General features: G+C 35.6%; 1 protein-coding gene across 2 annotated transcripts in view; it reads right to left on the reverse strand.

Annotated features, from left to right (window-relative positions):
- PLXDC2 (plexin domain containing 2) overlaps window positions 1-17,079 on the reverse strand; it is a 412,323-nt gene that overhangs the window by 57,247 nt on the left and 337,997 nt on the right. For both annotated transcript variants that reach the window (XM_070601478.1, XM_008519041.2), the window contains exons 11-13: window positions 16,080-16,140; window positions 8,667-8,817; window positions 6,925-6,963 (exon numbers count right to left, since the gene is read on the reverse strand). In XM_070601478.1, coding sequence (XP_070457579.1) covers window positions 6,925-6,963; window positions 8,667-8,817; window positions 16,080-16,140 — 251 coding nt within the window. The remainder of the gene's footprint in view (window positions 1-6,924; window positions 6,964-8,666; window positions 8,818-16,079; window positions 16,141-17,079) is intronic.

The raw sequence follows: 17,079 nt of genomic DNA on the forward strand, positions 1-17,079 counted from the left end.
CTTTGTACTTTTCACCCATAATCATTTATTGATTGAATTCTCTATCTCATCCCATGAGGCTATTTGCTTCTTCAGAGCAGGCACAGCCCTTGTTTACCTTTGTATCTCCATCGCCTACCAATGGGCTTGGCACAGAGTAGTTTAAGAAATGTTTCTTGAACAAATCAACATCAAAGTTAATCTAATTTTCTAGTGACATACACATTATTTTAGCAGCACAAGACAATTAGCCATGATCACTAGACACTTCATTTAAAAAAAAAAAAAAGAAAACAACTAATAACTTTACACATGTTTATGGCCCCAGGAAGGGTTACAAGAAATATTGGGTAACACAAAAACTACTCTTGGAGACCCTCGTAAATCTTAGTTTCCAAAATCTAATGGGATATGGAAGTTTCTTTTCTCCAACAGGAGATTCCCAAGCCTGGGTTTCTGGCAAGAAGAGTGAAGATAGAAAATTATATAGGAGGTGAGCACAGAAAGGAAGGTAGGTATTGATCAGGGAGAAGGATGTAGAAAAACATTCTGCTGATGGCAAATGGAAGGTGTGTTTACAGCCACCTCTTGGAAGCCATGTGTGTATTTCCTGAGAGGTTCTGCTGTACCATTTTGTCTGTATTCTATCAGCAGCATCAACTCAACAAATCTTATCTACAAATCAACGTAAGGGGGAAAAAGTTTATTCCAAAGTGATTTCTTTTTCTTTTCCTGTGCTAGATGACAATTTTTAAATGATTAGGTTAAACAATGAAACTGCAATTTTTGTAGATCAAAACAGTAAAAAAAAAAAAAAAAAATCTGAAACTTCATGTGCTTTAACAAAATAAAGAAAACGTAACTGTCATCACTAAAATAAATAAATTTGCACCAGCTAAAATGTACTAATTTTCTCACTATATTTAAATGAGTTATGAGATACAGCAGACATGAGAGTCCCTCGCCTCTGCTGAGCAAGACATATCCTCTGCCTGTAGACAGAAGGAATTTCTTGTTGTCACCAATGAAAATGTTGCTTTAGGAGAGTCAGGAGGTACAGGTGAGGACCAATGGGTGGATTTAGAGTAAGATATATCATTCTCATTTTGGGGATTCCGGCAGAAAGAAACCAAGAATTCACTCCACTCTTGATGCTCAAAGTGCGGTGTGTGAACTGGCGGTGTCTGCATTGTCTGAGAGCTTGCTTGAAATACGCTGCAAAGGTGTGGGCTCCACCCTAGAACTACTATAACAGAAAACGCCTTTTATCAAGACTCTCTTGTCCCCCATTGATTCCGGTGCTCCTTAATATTTATGAAGCACTGTGTCAGAACACTCGTTTTCAACTTAACTTTACATGGCAATCATCTGGGGATTTAAAAAATATTGATGCCCGAGCCCCAGTTCCAGAGGTTTACATTTAATTGGTATGGAGAGCAGTCTGAGCACTGGAGTTTCTATAAGCCAGAATAATAAAATTAGATGAGAATAACCAAATGATTCCAATGCAAAGAGAAAGGTGAGAACCACTACTTTGGACACAATTTAGGAAAGAAATTTGTAATGCCAAGGAACATTCGAAAGAACATTCTGAATTATAAGAAATTTTCACTATTATGGCACATATATACTTAGAGTTAGTACTATCATGAAAAGTAGCCAAAGCAAATGATAAAACCAAATGCCAAGGTCCTTTCCAGTTTTAGAAACAGAAAGTGATAGATATTCAATAGTCTGTCAAGAGGAAATAACAGTTTCCCTTTGCTTACAAGACTGTGTGATCTGTGTGAAAGAAGTGGATGAAAAAAATAGCCAGGGAAGGTAGGAAGAAAAAAAGTGAAAGATACCTTACTTTGATGATTTATGTACTAAAGTCAAAAAGTAATTTGACTGAATGATAAATGAAACACTAGACACTTGGTCTGTCACTACACTAGGTAATAAAAATATAACCTTAGAAGTATTCTGGTGAAAAAGTCAGAATAATATTCTAATATTTTATCTTTGGATGAAAAATCTTAAGATGTGTTCAGAAATAGAAAACTAAACACAACAGAATCAGAATTCAGACCAGCTATTCCGTAGTAGTTCATTCAAAGTATTTCTGTATTAGCTCTCTGAAATCAATCATTTGCAGATTTATACCTCAGAATTAACTTAATCATGCTCTGCAAACTGCTTAATATGACTATTTCAGCATCTTTTTGATGGAGACACCATCTGACTCAAGAATGCACCCTTTCAGAATGCAGGTTTTGTAAAATTCATAGCAATAAGAAGAAATGAGAAACACAGTATCACCTGCATAATACATCAATGCTGTCTAGAGTGTTGACACTTTAAATATTAGTAGCAATTAAGAACTTATACTCAAATATTTTTTTTTTTTTTACAAGAAGCAATGTTATAAAAGGGAAGGACCTTCAGAAGAACCAAGAGAGAATACAGTTTTCAGTACTTTGATAAATCTCACTCAACACATTTTAAATAATCAAATCAAATCACAGGATTTTGGAGCTTGAAATAATTTTAACATCTGCAGTGTGGCAGAATGGCACAATTCAATTTGCTAAATTGAGTTGAATCTGCTTGAAGACTTTACTTCTCAACTAAAAGACCTTGCCATTGATTCCATTCTTTTTAGCTCTGGATATAATTTTATCCAGCTAGCATCCTGAAGGCATTTACATTTATACTTAGATGGATAGTGCCTTTTGGAGGCAATCTGACGAAATGCCAAAGAAGACATTTAATAGTTAGACCTGCTAAAATATACAGCTAGGTCATTCCCTAAAAATGTAACTCTTCTAATAAGCTTTTGTGAGTATCTGAAAACCCAAAGATGTGGTTTTAAGTGCATATTACCTTTATCCACAGAAATATATATAAATATTTAAAGAATACATGCTAGCTACCCCTTAATGGTGAATTAAATTTGAATTTCCAGAGAAACCAAGGAGGCTGAAGGACATTTAGATTAAATGTTGAACAAAAACAGAGCAGCCCTGTAGTTTGGAGACCACATGCCAATGATTCAGACACTCAATCACACAGGAGAATCAATGCATTGTGATTTTCATAGAAAGGAGAAAATGGAACCTAACACATAATTACATGGGAAAAGGACATTTCATTTTCAAACACTTATAAGTATAATCCGTTGTTGTAGAAAAGGAAAAAAGAATATAACAGATGTAAGTAAAATATCTTACAGTAGCATTTCCCATCCCAATTGACATTTGGCTGTAGGAGACCTGTACTGCGTCCAAGCAGCAATACTGTGAGGAGGTCAAGGACTTGGAATCTGCATCAAGGCTAAACAGATTCACATCCCAGCTCTGCCACATCCCAGCTGGTAACCTAACCTTTCTGTACCTTGGTTTCCTCAGCTATAAAGTGGAAATAAGAATAGGACCAACTCACAGGGGAGTTACGTGAATAAAACAGCTTGAAATACGTAGAACATTTAGAATGCTGCCTGGAAAACAGTAAACACTCAACAAATGCTTCTTTTTCCTTTTCTTTTTCTTCTCCTTCTCCAACTCCTCCTCCCACTCCTGTTCCTTCTCCACTTCCTCCTCCTTTTCTGTTTTTCACATAAATAAGGGACAGGTATGGTATTTGTTTAGACTTACGTATTACTCTAAACTTAATATTATAAACATGCAACCAGTAATATTTCAGTTGGAGATAAAATGCTGTCTTTATATTGGTTTGTCTGAGTTTGGTAGTCGGTCAATTACAACGGTCAATCAATGCTGTACCTTCCTAAGGAGTCTGTGCACAGTAGATGCCATTCTCTTTGTTTAGATTTTTTCACGTTCTTTTCTCCAAATTATTTAGAGAGCTTAGAATTTCCTCTCAACCCTGAAGGCTAATAAAACTTCTCCAAACAACGAGCCTGAAACTTCCAGAGGCTCTGCCTAAACCTAATCTAAATATAGCATGAAACTCAATGTACAATTGAAGATTCATCAAGAGTGATTTAGCAGACTGTAGCTCAGTTTGGGTCCTGTGAATGAGAAACCCTGTTGTGTGCCTTTCGTGTGCAGCTGCTCAAAGGTATTTTCTGCTTTCATATCAAAGACGAAGGAAAATCTCCTGGAAAGTGAATGTGTAATCATGGCAGCTGTGGACTCCACTAAGAAAATTGACTACCTTAACCCACAGAAATGTCCCAGAAAGACTCAGAGCCATGGTAATCCAATATCTAAGGGAGATGATGTTGTAAAGGCAGAGTCTGGTTTCTAGCTACATATTGACTGCTTTGAAAAATGCCACCCTCTTTTCCAGAAAAGGACAGACCTCTAAATTAAACTGCTTTTAAGAATAGCCAATTAAGTCAAGAAATAAAACGTGCTGAATTTCTTTGCAGCAACACATAGCAATTTGTAAAAATGTATTAGCTTGCATTTTTTAAAATAATTATTCTCAGTAAATGTGAGAAAATCTTCAAATTAGGCACCCTTTTTCATTATTACCTTGACTTTGCAAAAATGTTAAGCTGGAGGGGGATAGGGAGGACAATTCGGAATTCTGTTTTCAACATGCTTGAGTAATTAATGAGGTTAGATTTCAATTGGCAATCCTTCTTGCATCTCCATATTCCATAAAATAAAAAGCAATGAGAGCATGCTGTCTTAATGATGGTACTATAAACAGTAATGTGAGATTTCCCTTAAGTACTGTTTTGAAGGAACATTTATCTCAATACTGGTCAGGTTGCTCTGTTCTAACTGCACTTGAACGATTTTAGGAAAAGTGCTTCTATAAACAACTCTAGACATGAAAAGAATTCCACAGTATAGATACATTTGAAATCGTATTGTGATATTTTGGAATTCTGATGGATACTTGCTGCATATCAATGACTTAAATATTGCCTGAAAATCCAGAAGTCAACTTTTCTGGTACAAGAAAAAAGCAAAAAAGTCTTCCCCTTAAATCTTGGAATTTCCTTGACTCGTTTTCTCAGAGTCATAAGGCAGTTCTAATGCACGGCATTAAGAAAATCTTCAAAGTTTTATGATTCCTTTCTGCATTAGAGAAAACTAAGGATTTTTCTTGGGATAATTGGCAATATTCTAGAAAACTATTTCCCAAAGTGTACTCCACAAAACATAAAGTCCATGAAATGGTATTTACAAAAAAGCTTTATGACCAAATAGTGGAGAAATGCCAGCTACTAAATCTTTATTATCATCTTGAAGTTTCTTTAGAATACATGCTCTCTGAAAGCAGGGAAATTTGTCCAAGCCTTGAACATTACCATAGCTCCAAGCCTGTAACAATGCCTTGCAATTAGCAGGCATTCGGCTGGAATAAATGAATGAACGAACAAACGAACATTAAAAGCTTTGAACAGTTCTCCAGCAAAGAAACTTCTTTCATTTTCTTTCACTCAGAATATCTCATACCTATTTGATCACAGGAATCTTTCTTTGTTTCTGTTAGCATTATAGAATATTTTAGGCATACTGTTTTTTTTTAAAGAGAAGACAGCATAGATAAGAATATTATGAACACACATGTAACCCCTATTCATATTAAGAATTAAATGTAACAAATACAACAGAAGTCTCTTGGGGACCCTTCCTGCAGTTCATTTGTCTCATCCTTACAAATCCTCCCTCAAAATGAGGTAATCTCAACATTAGGATTTATGTTCATTTACTAAGATGCTGCTCTGAGAAATTCTGAACTGAATGATTACTGAAGGCCCTTCAAGGGCTAAGATTTTAATTCATTTCTAGATAATATGTATGTTGCAAATGGTCTTCTGTAAAACGATCCACTTATTGCTTTAATACAATAACGAGTAAGAAATTAATGAAATGAAACACAACGTTACAGAAATAAGACGATGGACATGATGTAATAATGATATCTATGAAGAGGTTAGGCAGTTTCTTTTTCAAAAGGATTGATCCAAATTTTAAAAATATATATCTATATATAGATATAGGTACAGATATCTATAATATCTATACCTATATCTAAAGACAAAGTGACCTAAGAAAACATAGAAGCATTTACTTAACCTAGACTGAGCAATTTAGGAACTATTCCCTACAATTACAGAGGAAAACATCCCTAACAATGTGTATAATGGATTATGACTTACTCACAAAACTATCTGGGACTGCAAAAGAAAAATTGTGTCTAGATCAATGTCACAGTGTGCACACATTTGCATAATGGATGCTGCTAAGAACAGGAGACCCCCTTCCTGAGCCAAATAAACGATTACTAATGAAAAACAATCTCTTTTATCAAAATCCAGCATACTATGGTAGAGAAACACATATGAGCTAACATAGTCTAATATGAAGAGAACTAGTTTTAAAAATTTAGTCAATATCTTTCACGACCTTGTTTTGATATAACCTTTCTTCCAAAAATTTTCAAATACCATTATAGATATTTCTAAATTGTCTTAGAAAACCTTTGTATGCTGCTAACTAAATTTTTTTGTATGTTTAATTTTTGTCCCTTGCTTCATATAAAAGATAAAAATGCCTAGTCAAGTATATTCTCATGTTGCTCTATTTCCTAATTTTATTTATGAAGGATGTTGAATAGTCAATTTAGTGAAAAAAAATAGTTGAACTCAATACCTGTGCTGTGTAGATAATCCCATATGCAATTAAACCAAGGACTAGATTGACAAAGAATAGCAAGATGTGTGGATAAACTGTCACTTTATCATTTATCATTGGTGTCATGTAGTCTTATAGGTAGATACAAAGATTAGAAATTCGTTCCACTATTGAAACCATTTCACTTTTCAGGCCACCTCACTGAATTCTTCCTATGCTACATACCAACGGGGAGTGAAAAATAACCTCACTCTATATTTAGGGGCCCAAGTCCTTTCTCACAGTTAAATGAATGCAATGGGTTAGTAAGTAAAAATATTTATGAGAGAAAAGTATCAGTTCCTACCTCCGTTATCTTTTAGATGTAGTGCTATCTTGGTATCATCTGGAAGAGAAATTCAAAGTTACTACAATAGAAAAAACTTCAAAGGTGCATACATCTCATGACCAGTAATTGTCTACTAATGACTTAACAGTAACATGAATAGATTTGAGATTTTAATGAGCTAATTTCCACTGCAATGGGAGCGAGTCCTAGCCTTACATGATATAGTACTAAAATTTCTTACTGAGATTGTAAGATCAAGACTTTAGTAAACTATTATAGGATTCTTAAGATCTGTGGAAAAGTACAGCTATAATTTAACTTAAAATACATTTATTTTTATTATTATATTTTTGTTTTTACCTTTTTCTTTTTTGAGGAAGATTAGCCCTGAGCTAACATCCACTGCCCAATCCTCCTCTTTTTGCTGAGGAAGACTGGCCTTGAGCTAATAGCTGTGCCTGTCCTCTATTTTATATATGGTATGCCTGCCGCAGCATGGCTTGATAAGCAGTGTGTAGGTCCACTCCTGGGAGCTGAACTGATGCTGAAGTGGAATGCACAAACTTAACTGCTATGCCACTGGGCTGGCCCCAAAATACCTTTACTTTTAATTTTCCAAAATGACTTATTGTAATTAGACTCTATAGTTATGGCCTTTGTTATTCATTTTAAAAATCAAGATCAAGGAAATTCCAAATTAACTGGAACAGTAAAGATTTGTCAATATTTAAAAATTTAATTTTAAAAGTTATACGCTTATTCATTGCTAAAAAATACAACCAAAATCATGTGTGAAAAGGTCTTGTCCTTAATGAACAAAATGTGGGACATGCTTTTTTAATTTCAGTGGTTATATTTCATTTTAAAGACTAGGATTCAAATTGCAGAAATATTTTAGGCTATATAAAAATCCAAAATAATATGGATTAAAATATTAAATTAGTTTTAAAAGCAATAAAATGTATTTAGCAGCTGTCTTACACCTCATTTTATCACTTTATTCCAGTTAACTTCTAATATCCAATTAAATTTCAATCAAAAGCAAAAGTTTCCAATTTAATTTAATTTCTTATTCAAATGAAAGCAAAGTTTATGACAATAAACAAAACCATTGTTTTCCCCTTAGAGCTTACAGTTGGCTGACCAGTCTCACATTTCTCCTTAGCGGTATCATTCAGAATAGAAGGTTAATAAAGGTTGGCTAATATACTTTCTTCTCCTAATGAGTTGACCCATGCATTAATGTTCTGTCATATTTTTGCCTTTCCTAGCAGAGCAAATGTTTTTCAAGAACAATTTCTCTGACACAGACATCTAGACGTGTATATGTCTATAGGTTACAGACCAACATACTTTATCGACTGTATTCAAGCAAATATTAAAATTGCATGTGAGTAGAATTGTATATTGTTCAGAATCCAAAATCAATGGATATTTCATATACATTTTGCCTTTCTATCCTGTGACTGAAATGTCGAATTCAGTTACTACAAAGTTTAGCCATACGAAAAGAAGTCTCTATTTCTTTTCGAGGGAGGACATTTAGCTAGGATCACTATTAAAAGCTAAGTCTTAAGAAAAGGCACAGCATATTGAAAGAATCCCAGCACATATTTTTCCTCCATAATAATTGTATCTTTTCCCCTTTAGAAATCCAGTTAGCTGAAGAATAACTTTCCCTCTAGAGAGCTAGTCCAGGACATGTCAACACAGTGACTTTTCTATCTTTCAGGGAAAAAGCAAGAACATCTCTGGGGCACCTTCTGTGGGCAGGCTGGTGGGCAGCTGGGATGTCGCCGCTCTTCTGGTGGTCGTTAAGACCCTGAATTGTGTGGTTGTCATTCGTATGGTTGTGGTTGTTTGAGAAGAACTTTCCGCTGGCTCTGTGTTCTCACACATCTTCTCTTTTGACTAATAAGAAAAACAAAAGGGAAAACAATGTAAGAGTGATCATACATGTATTTTTAAAAGTTCCATCAAAGAAATTGTCATTTTAAAGCTGTAAAGCACAAAAAGTTCTCAAATCAAGATGAGGAATAAATTATTTTTGTACAACATTATATTTGTAGGTTTTACTAATTTACAAAGTATATAAAATAGACCAGAGAAAAAAATTGGATGTGATAAAGCATTTCCATTTATAGATATTTGCATGTCATCATTTTCTGCTGTTAATCTTTCATATTTTTGTTTATACCTTGCTCTAAATTTTCTATCAATATATTTATAAAAGATAGGATGTCAAAAGGGAAAAGCTCATACTACAAGAAAAAATGTGCATAAAGATAAGGTTTCAAAAAGCTTGCTTACGTGAAGAAAGAACGCATTCCCTTCATATCAAATTGATAATGCTAAATTCTAAAAATCTCACTCATGTAATCACTTAGCCTGTCTTTTCCCTCGCAGACTTATACTAAAGACACCTGGAAAAGGTTCATATCATATTTTTTATTTATAGCCCACAAACATAAATCCTATGACCTTCACCAGTAACAACCTCCAACATCCAAACTTTTCTGGTTTAGAAGCTTCTCTCCACCTCTTTATGCTTCAATGGACTCCATCCCTCTGGTAGGCCTTGAATAGATGGTACTCATCCAACTTTCGAAAATTATTATAAAATAAATAACTTTCTTAACCTTCTCATCATTAGTGAAGTACAATGCCCCTTATCACTGGTTCAGGAGGCATTCCTGAGACAGCTTCCTTTTTACTAGCTGGATATGACACAAGTTTATTCTCCACTTCAACTCCCATCATTCTAGGGGCCCATTCAATTCCTCCAATTTCAGTTCCTGCACCTTGTCAGCCCCAGTGATCTCATGATCCTCTCCTTGGTTCGTTCCACTTTAGTTATCTTCCCCACAGCCTGGACCTTATCTGCAGTTGGAAATGCTTTAGTTCAGAAATCATAAATTCATTATTCTATTTTCCGTCTTTCCATGAACCTGTTCACTCAAATTCTCTTATCTTTTGACCACATAGAAAACCCAAGCACAATGATTTTCTTCTTTACTCTCCTTTTTCCATCACTTCAATTTCTCTTTTCAATAACTTCAAGCATCTTGCCTTGTTTTGGTTTTTTTCCACAACACCTTTACAGAAAATCCCCAATATTGAATGTAGTACAGATATCTGCCTCTTCCCTGCCTGCAGCAAAGCCAGGCACAGCTGAAAAACAATCACACACTGAGAGCTCTACAAACTCACCTCTTGCATCCTCACTGGGGGGCCTTCCATATTGCTTGGCAATACTGCCCCACTTTGCTAATCTCTCCCATAATCCTCAGTATCAATTTCAACCCCTCTCCACTCTACTTAAAACTACAATCCCATAATTCCTCTCACAATTTTACTCCATGGGCTCACCTTTAATTTCTTTGTGGAAGAGTCATCATCAAAAATTCTTTAAATTTCTTTGCAAATCAGCATTCTTGCTTGAATCTGGACTGACCTATCCTTTCCTTCTGTCATCACGGATGGAGTCCATTATTTATAGCTAGCTATTCTCCATATCTCTACTTGGCCCAACCCAGCCCACCTTCTCGGGTGTTGTGAACTTGCTCACCTGATTCCACCCCTTCTCTACCATGTTTTCAATCTCTATTTTTCCATTGCCTTGTCACCATCAGCACATGAACATACTCAAGCATGTTCAATCTTATTTTAAAAGCCCAGTCCTCCCTGTTTTCCACAACGCATCCTGACACTATCCTACTCGCCTTCCATTCAGTCATAATTCCAGAGAGGTTGGTCTGCCCTGGTCTTCTCAGACTCCCACATCCCCACTTACGGCAATTCTGTTTTTACCCGATCCAACTTACTTGAAATTTCTCATATCAGTGTTTCTAAATATCTCCTTGTTTACTAAATCTTCCATGGTATGCTCTTGATATCTCATCAACATTTGGCACAGTTGTCCACTTTCTAATCTCGCTGCCACACTCTCATCATTTTTATGATACCTCTCTAACAACTCCTTCATTTCCTTGTGATTGTGTCTATCCTTTAAATGTTGGTATGTCTTACATATCTTTCTTGACTCCTCTTTTTGCTGTATGCATTCTCACTAGCAGTTTTCACCACACTCATGATTTCAATTAACATCTTTATGTTGATTATTCATAAATCTGTATCTCCAGTCCTCATCTATTTCTTGACTTTTAGGCCCAAATGTTCATCTATTTGACTCATGCATATGGATATCACAGACATCTCAAATACAATAAGTCTAAAATGACTTATTATTCTCCTCAAATGTTTCTATTCTCAAAAAATAGTTTCATCACACACCTAATGTTTAAGGGAAAATCCTAGACTTATTTTGCTTATGGCAGTAAAGGCAGACTAAAGACTGTAAATGCCCCTCCTGCTACAATACAAGTAGGTTCTGGATAAAATATGAGTTTTAAAGCATTACTAGGATTTTCAGGAAGCAAAGAAAATCTCCAAAGGTGCCTTTCCTTTGTCTCTCCTTCAAAACAAAACAAAGCAAAAGCTGCGTGCTGTGAAGAGAGTAGGAGCGGTACACATTAAGCAAAGTAAAAAAATCAGGGTTTGCTCTAAGGGGAAAAATGTCAAAAGTCAATACTGCTCTGTGGAGATGAAGCCTTGCACCAGCAGTGGATGGGGGCGATAAATCTCAACCTCTGCTCCCCATATTAAGGCAGGGACATACGGTAGCCCCAAAAACCCTCAGCTTCCCATAATCAAACACTCTTTAGTGGAAAGCATCACCTACCAAAGTCCTAGGGAGTAAGATCAGACAAACATGCACTTTTAATTGAAGAACACGAGGTAACACACACACAAAAAGAGGACTCTCACAAGGCCAGCAAAAGCAATGAGCAACATATTTAGACTACCAAAAACTTTAGATATTGGGGTCATCCAATATAAAATATATAAAAATCATATATGAAATATTTAAGGAAATGAAATAGTAGCATAGACTATAAACATGACTTGGCAGATTTAATTAAATTTAACCAATTAACACATTTAACTTAATTTAAATTTAGAGTGTCAAATTTAAATTTTAGAAATGAAAAATATATTTGTTAAAAATTGTTACCTCAATGGATAGGTTAAGTAGCAGATTAAACAAGATGAAGGAAGAATTAATGAGCTGGCAAATAGATTTAAAGAAATTCCCCAGGATGTGGTACAAAGAAATAAGAAGATAGATAATATAAAACAGAGGTTAAGAGAGACAAGGAAGTGATGAGAAGGTCAAGCCTATCTCCAAAGGGCTCAGAAGGTGAAATGAGAGAGAATGGAGAAAGTCTGACTGAATAGTACATTTATCAAACTTGACACCCAATCAATTAGAAAACACACATTCTTCTTGGGCACATATAGATCATTTGTACAAATTATCCATGTGCTACTCCATAAAACAATTTCAACCAATTTTAAAGAATCAGTATCATATAGAATATGCTCTCTGATAAGAATTCAATTATGTTAGAAGTTAATAATAAAAAGATAAATTTTAGGAATTTCCGTAATTTGGAAATGCGAAATAATTCAAAATTCAATGTAATTCCAATAAAAATATTAACAAGATTGATTGATTGATTTCAGATCTGATTTAGTTGAGTCTACAATTTATATGAAGAACAAAGGCACCCAAACTGTCAAAACACTTGTAAAGAAGAAAAGTAAGGAGACTTGTCCTATAGATAGCAAGATTCCTTCTAAAACTATAATAATTAAGACAGTGTGACATTGGTTAAGGTATTGACAAACTGAGCATTAGAAGAGGACAGCGCAGAAACTGTCTCCCTGTCTATATGGAAACTATATAAAGGAGTGCTGACACTGAAAGAAATTGCCAAAAGAAAAGATTATTTAATAAATCGTGAAATTATCCATAAGGAGGAAACCTCCCACGAATAGGATTCCTATCTTATATCACACATAGATGCCAACTGCAAATGGAATAAAGACTTTAATCTGAAAGACAAAGCTTTAAAATATTTAGAAGAGGACAATCTAGAAAAATGGGTAAACTGCTAGATACATACAAGCTGCTAAGATTGAACCATGAAGAAATACAAAATCTGAATAGATCAATTACTGGTAAGGAGATTGAATCAGTTATTAAAAACCTCCCAACAAACAAAAATCCAGAACTAGGATTTTTGATAGAACTAGATGCCTTAACTGGCGAATTCTACCATATATTCAAAGAATTAATGCCACTCCTTCCTGAACTCTTCCAAAAAACAGGAGGAAACATACTCAAACTTATTTTATGAGGCCAGCATTACCTTGATACTAGGCAAGGACACCACAAAAAAGAAGACTATAGTCTAATACCCCTGATTAACAAAGATGCAAAAATCCTCAAAAAAAATTAGCAAATTGAATTCAACAATACATTAAAAGGATCATATACCATGATCGAGTGTGATGCATTCCAGGGATGTAAGGATAGTTCAACATTCACAAATCAATCAATGTGATATACCACATTACAGAATGAAAGACAAAAATCACATGATCATCTGAATAGTTGCAGGGAAAGCATTTGACAAAATCCAACATCCATTTATAATAAAAAACTCTCAACAACGTTAAGTATAGAGGGAAAGATATTCTGTGCTCATACATTGGAAGTATTAGTCGATTAGTTCAAGGTGTATGACATAATGATTTGATATTTGTATATATTGCAAAATGATCACCACAGTAAGCCTAGTTAACATCTATCACCATACATAGCTACTAAATTTTTTTCTTGTAATAAGAACTTTTAAGATCTACTCTCTTCACAACTTTCAAATATGCAACACAGTATTATTAACTACAGTCACCATGCTGCATATTATATCCCCTGACTTATTTATTTTATAACTGGAAATTTGTACCTTTTCACCATCTTCACTCATTTTGCCCACTCCCCAACCACTGCCTCTAGCAACTAACAATCTGTTCTCTGAATCTATGAGCTCATTTTTTGTTGCTGCTGTTGCTTTAGATTCCACATGTGAGATCATACGGTATTTGTCTATCTCTGTCTGACTTATTTCACTTGGTATAATGCCCTCAAAGCCCATCCACGCTGTCACAAGTGACAAGATTTACCTTCTTTTTCTTATGGCTGAATAATATTGCACTGTATATATGGATCACATTTTCTGCATCCATTCATCCATCTACGGACACTTAGGTTGTTTCCATACCACAGCTATTGTCAATAATGCTGCAATGAACATGGGGGTGCATATATCTTTTTGAGCTAGTGTTTCCATTTCCTTTGTATAAATACCCAGAAGTGGCATTGCTGGATCATGTTAGTTCTATTTTTAATTTTTCGAGGAATCTCCATACTTCCGTTGCCTTTAAGATAAAGCCCAAACTCCTTCAATTTGTCACACTTAGGGCCCTGTTTACATCTCCAATCTCATCGCTCACCATTCCTCTTAGCTTCAGTCGCCCTCCCAGCGTCATCTTAAATATCACCTCCTCAAGCAAAGCTTCCCTCACCCTACTTTATAAGGCTGCAACTTGTAGTTACTGTCTTCGCCCCCGTCATTCTCTAAGTGCAGACCTTTGTTCAGTGGTCTATCTACCCTGCTGGACACACTTCTTACACACTTACGTTATCAGTGCTTAGAAAAGTGCATAGTAAATGCTCCTATTAGGAATGTACTTATAGAATGAATTTCATCTCACAGGATCAGAAAGGAAATTTAACTCTAGTTTTAGGCATGGAAAATGGGCTGGAATTGGTGACCTTGTTTACTTACCTGTAAAAGAAGGATAAAATTGCTCCCCATAAGGCTAGTCATGTTGATAATTTAATTACAGAATAAAAAGGAAACATTGAATATTAAAGAATGTACTAAACTCGGGGCTTCTTGGGAACAGGGGGTAATTTTTTTTTATCTTAGTAATTTTAGCACTGAGCACAGGCTACAGAACATGGTAAATTCTCCACAAATACAGTTAGGAGGGCTTAAAATATGATGGCTTCTTCTATCTCCTAGGGTTCACAGTAGACCCACACTGAAGCAAGGAAATTAAAATGTCTGAATTACCCCCTTAATCCTTACACAAATATAGATATGCAATTTCCATCATTTTTTTTTATTGAGGTAACTGTGATTACATGAAAAAAAAATCAACCTGAAAACAAAACCATGGCTCCATCGCTATATATTTTTTTGACTTATGTTGTTAAGGAAATGAAATGAAACAGATGGATTAGTATATATCACTGTAATTTCCCAAATGATTGTCAAAAAGTTGATTAAAGCTGCATAGGCAATACTATATTTGAAAGTTTAAGAATATTCTCAAAGATGTATTTCTCAAGAAATTTATGAGACATCATAAATAAAAACTTAATTTTAAAAAAAGGCTCTGGTAACCACTGATCTCCTAATCGTTTTTAAAACAGCACTTTGACATGATCTGCTTTACCGAATGGGAAAGCTTGTATAATTCTTCACGGTTGTTATTCAAAATTCATACCCTAAAACTGAACAAAGGGAGAAGAAACAAGCACTTTTTTTTTGTGAACCTAATAGGATATCTTTATGTGACCTTGAAATGACAGTGTGAATGCAATTCACTGGAGAATTCTAAACAGGTTAAAATTGCTTCTGCAATCGTATACACTTGGTTGAATCACTCCATTGCATCATTGTCTCTATAACCTTTTCCTGAGAGTTACTGTCTCCATGTTAAACCATTTTTAACTTCTTTATATCACCCCAGTTTGCTGTAATGAATCTTTTCCTTCATACCATTGGTTTTGCTATTTGAGTGAAAAAGGTGAACAATGGCTTCCTAGATCTTAGAAAAGCTGCAACTGTTTAAGAGAACTGCCCTTTGCTCATGGAAATTCAAATCCTGCCTCTACTACTCACTAGTCACATATCTAACTCTGGATAACCTCACCGCAACCCTCTCTCCAACAGCTCCCCTCTCCTTCCCTCTTCTCTTGATAATACGAAGGCAGTAACAGCTCCTACCTCATAGGGTGGGTATGAGAATAAATTGAAATAATACACGTAGAGTGAAACCCAACATCTGGTACATTTTAAGGGCTCAATAACTGATGGCTATTTTTGTTAAATTAGATACCATTTTCATTAAGTTGTAGCAACTATATACGACAGCTTGGTCCCAGGAATCTTGTCATAAAAGCTCATGTGTACCTCTTCAGGGCATCCACTGTCCACCCAGTCCTGCCGATGGCGATCAAATCCACTGGAACATCTTCAGAGAAGAGCACATTGCAGTTCAGAAAAGAAAGTATGGGGTGCAGAGTGGAGGGGCAGAAATTAAAAGAAAAAGGTCAGTAAGTGGTTAATTCTCAAATTTTCAGTTTAGCACAACATAAACTCTCTCCTGGAGAACTGTTAACCGGGGCAACTGTGAAGCACTGACAGTGTTCCGAGTAACGACTCACGCCTTCGGTAGTCCCGCTATGAGAATCACACCTGGCAACAAATTAGTCCACCGAGGCCCACGATGCTGTGCAGAACACCTGGATCCCCGTGCAAAGGGAAGACTGATCGCTACTATATGAAGTTGGTTTTCTTTTTCCTCATACTTTTTTTCCTTATCAAAACAAATGGATACAAACAAATCTTTTGCAGGTATCATTTTTCAGGATTTTAGATCTTTTTATTGTTTTTCTTCTTATTATTTTTTTAAATTTAAGACCCATAGTTACACAAACTCTTTCTTTATTGTGCAGTAAAGGGTGAACTCAGCAAGTTGGGGTGTTCAAACCCTCACATTCCAAAGAAAGAACTGGCCCTTCTCCAGCTCCTGGGAGATGACCTCTAAGCTCTTGGGATATGCTGCCTGATAAGGATGGCTTTCTATATCTTTGGCCTTGGGCTATGCAAGATAGTTTAAACTAACAACAGGATTTATGGTGAATGTCTCTTTTTATTTGCCTGGAGCTCTGGGCCAGGCTGTAACAATTTGACCTCTTGTAGGGGCTGGAGAATAGACATAAGGTTAGTCACAGGGCATTTCATACCTACGTGACTGACCCTCAATAAAAACCCTGGACACCAAGGCCTGCGTGAGCTTCCTAGGTTGGCAGTGCTTGGTGTGCGTTTTCAGAAATTGTTGCTGGGGGCATTAAGTTCTGTGTGTACGACTCCATTGGGAAAGGACAACTGGAAGCACATGCCCAGTCTC

Source organism: Equus przewalskii, chromosome 30 (assembly GCF_037783145.1).
Source record: "Equus przewalskii isolate Varuska chromosome 30, EquPr2, whole genome shotgun sequence".
Taxonomy (NCBI): Eukaryota; Metazoa; Chordata; class Mammalia; order Perissodactyla; family Equidae; genus Equus; species Equus przewalskii.